The sequence below is a fragment of the Phaethon lepturus genome, unplaced genomic scaffold (assembly GCF_000687285.1).
Source record: "Phaethon lepturus isolate BGI_N335 unplaced genomic scaffold, ASM68728v1 scaffold11495, whole genome shotgun sequence".
In the NCBI taxonomy this organism is placed as follows: domain Eukaryota; kingdom Metazoa; phylum Chordata; class Aves; order Phaethontiformes; family Phaethontidae; genus Phaethon; species Phaethon lepturus.
This window is the reverse complement of record NW_010541226.1, coordinates 1-3,731: the sequence shown is the minus strand read 5'-3', so window position 1 is coordinate 3,731 and position 3,731 is coordinate 1. Positions and strand designations below refer to the sequence as shown.

Below are 3,731 nucleotides of genomic sequence, written 5' to 3'. Positions count from 1 at the left end.
TGATCCCACTACATTGCACAAATAAAACTCATCTTGAAACTTACTCACTTTCCTAGGATGAAGTCTGATTATTGAAATTTGGAGTTTGCTGCCGCTTTGTCAGAACTCGTAAAAACCCACAGCTTGCCTGCTTTCATTTTTTCAGCACCGGACATAATAAAATATATTAACTCTCCTTAGAAATCTCACTTAACTGAAATTAAACACAGTAATACCCCCATTCTGTAACTTCCCTGAACTCAGTTATCTAGCGGAAGAACATGAACAGAACTAGTAGGGCCTTGTACAAGATCACTGGCATATCTTCTGTGCCAACACTCCTACCGAATTTAAATTGTTGTCCCAGCTTGCGAACTACAAGAAAAAAAACAATGACATTAAGGTATCTGAAGCATGACTTCAAACTATGGAATGGCAGTTGTCAGACTACATATTATTTATGAATATTGAAAATGTTAGTTTTCTCAAAATGTTTCTACTTTGGTTGCTCACAAGATGAAATCTACTATGTCTTTTAACCAGTCAGTCCATACATTTGCAAATAAATCTTCAGAGGAAAGAAACATGCCAAAAATGGGAATTATAGTACAAACAGTAACTTACAGTAAAATATGAAAATACTTAGGCACAGATTTTTCTGTGCCTGTGTCCAATTTACAGCAATGACGTGATAAACAAGATGCAATATGGCAAATGTCAGCTTTTTTATGTATAAAATTATAAAACAGTTTTCTATATCTAAAAATGGATCTGAAATTTTTTTGCAGGGTACAACTGAAAATAAGGGCTCCACCCTTTATATGGTCATTATGAAATATCATCTGATGAGTATCTGAACATATTCTTTGAAACTGATTTACAGAACATGTAATGTAATGTTCTGTAACATGATTATCTTGCATATAATACTGCACAACCGAATTGTAATTTCTTGCTTGCTAGCTTCTAAAACTGCAATTCAGCATATGTATTTGTCAAAATCCCTATAGTAACATAAAATATTGTACAGAATAACATTTTTGTGCCAATCTGCAATAACATTGCTTTTCAGTTTGCAGAGCTGTGTGAGTAGGAACTGACAACTTCACATTTGCAGGTGAATGCTGTCAAATGTAACTCGTGTTTCCCTATAATTTAATTTGGGATCCCTATTAGAACGGATTCCAGAAAACTTTTAATAATAGTTTAGGGATTGTGAATGTATAAATGTACAACTTCTCAAACTCTTAGAAAGCAAATGTTTTAGCATGTGAAATCAATATGTCATTTTACACATATTTTGAGTACGGTATTCAGGGTACATGACCACAATATCATTTGAGCATGAAAAACAATGTATTCGCATAGCCACACTCCAAAAAACCGTAGTTCAGTGAATAATACCATGTTATGAGAGCCTTTTGTCACCGACTTCAAGGTAAATATAACTAACTAACATTTAAATACCTGCTAATTTTGAAGAACAACCACACAAACAGTTAAAATCTTATAGGAATATAAAGAGTGATTTCTGTTTCTGTTGGGTTTCTGATCTTTATTAAGTTGTACTGATGCACACAAATGAGCCAGGATAGTAAGTTTCTCAACCCTAATTGTAATATAGGCTAACAGTGCATTCATTTTCAAATATAGGTAGGGGTTTGCAGCTATCTTCACTGAGAAACTCGTATTCCACTGTGATGTATTTTCATCATATGACTGGATGGGCAGATACCATGCAGTCAAACGAGTCAGGCATGAACCACCGAATTAGAAAACACATGCATATTCCACGATAGTGCCTCCAATTTTGTCATGATACTGGAGAAAACCTGAGTGTCTCAAACCTTCCAAATGTTAAATAGTATACTGAAAATATGAGGCTAGAAAAAAGCAATTCTCTTTTTTTAATGACCAGAATTAATCTCTGCAGAAGCCTAAGAAGAAATGCTATGCTTTAGCCACAGCATGAAGGCTTCGTACTCTTCTAAAACACGTGCTTCATTTTAGTCATGAATTCTTCTGTTCCAGTAATTTCTGTACCAAATTCTATGACACAGATTTTGAATATAGATCATGGAATGATTTTCTGATTTTAAAATCTACAAAACAATATTCTGCCTTTCTGATTCTCTTTCTACTTTACAGGCCGCCACTTCAGTGTCTGAATCATTTCATGGGCTTCCTCATAGAAGCAGTTAGAATCAGGGTAATTTTCCTTTAGTGTTTTCTTTTTGATAACTTCATCTAATAACTAGTTTTGTTCCAGCCTCTATTTACATTTAATTTTATAACCTGTTGCTCTGAATCAGTTCCAACTCTGACACTACCTGTCAAAAACATTAAAGTTTTTTCTCACTGCTTCCCAACACTTTTGCTTGCTGACTGGACCACTGTCTTGTTTCCATCTGACTCTGAAAGTAAATCCTAATGCTGTGTCTTTTTCATACACAAATAAATTCTGTGGGTTTTTTTCCCAGATACCTCAAGCCTTTAAAAATGAGTCTTACAGCTAGTATTTTGAAGGTCTTTACACCCAAGAGAGAAATGTTACAAGTGACACAACAACTCACAGTTCTTCAATCTCTTTCCAAATCCAAATCATTATCGTAGCTTCTCTTCTCTGCCAAAAAGTACACAGCTCCACATGCCACTTTCTGTGGACCCTTCCATTACAGTCCGTGTGTGCCTTCCTGTCTCACGCGTCATCTCATGTAGCATTTCAGAGCTAACGCTACGCGAGAGCCATCTACACTCCCTAAACTTTGGCACAACGCAGGTTTTTCTCAGCTAAGTGCTTTGTCAGAGATTTTACCTTACGTTTTGAAACTGATCTCTTTGCTGGGGCTTAGTCCCCCCAAATACCATACCTTTCAGATACTTTATCTTCATTTCTGTGCTCTGCCTGAAGTGTATTACTGGTATGCTTCCCTTCTACTTGGACTGCAGTAAATTCAGTAATACAGTTTCATAGCTGGCCTCCTCTTGATATACGTGAAAATTACTAAAAATATGAAGTGCTTCTTAAATAGGTCTTGTCAGAAATAAAACTGCTTTCTATCTTCCTTTGCCAGACACTCATTATTACAGATATATAGGAAAGCGGTGTTTAAGCCTTTTCCAGCTGTCCTCCACATTTCCAGAGTTTCAGCATTTGGGGGACTTTTAACGATTACATCTTTCTACTCACGCGGAGGAGGTTTTTCTGGTTCATTTTACTCTTGTTCTTTAGAAATCAGTCAGAGAGGTGGAGTCTGACAGTTCGGAGTTTCATTTCATTTCTAAACGATGAGGATGAAATTTATAAAATGAGACCATCATCACAACTGTCACTCCCAGCAGGCTCCTAAAGTGCAATTCCTCCCACCACGGCTATACTTCATCTGAACCGTGACGGTTCCAATACATCCTGTTAACGGGGAAAAAGACGAGTGCTGCTGGAGCGAACACCGGCCCGAGAAAGCGGAAATGGCTTCAGCGGGGTAACGGCACACCACCATCGGGATGGCTGCAGGAAGGCGCGTACAGACGTACAGGGAACAAATACGCAGCTCAGCAGAGTGGTGTGAAATTCTCCTTTTATTAAAGCAAAGAAAATAATTTTAAGCAGAGATAGGAGGATAATGAGCGAGACAATAAGCCGACGTCACCCGAAAAGCATGAGGCGGCCGGAAGAGGGGAGCCGGCCACCGAGCAGCTCACCGGTGGCCCCAGCAGCCCACGCACAACGGGCGGCCGCTGCGCTACCGCAA

At 38.2% G+C, this 3,731-nt stretch overlaps 1 protein-coding gene across 1 annotated transcript in view; it reads right to left on the bottom strand.

Annotated features, from left to right (window-relative positions):
- METTL25 (methyltransferase like 25) overlaps positions 1-2,871 on the bottom strand; it is a gene marked incomplete at its 3' end in the record, with an annotated part of 21,595 nt that extends 18,724 nt beyond the window's left edge. Inside the window, exon 1 of the mRNA XM_010287675.1 lies at positions 2,850-2,871. Coding sequence (XP_010285977.1) covers positions 2,850-2,871 — 22 coding nt within the window. The remainder of the gene's footprint in view (positions 1-2,849) is intronic.
- Between the last annotated feature and the right edge of the window lie 860 nt (positions 2,872-3,731).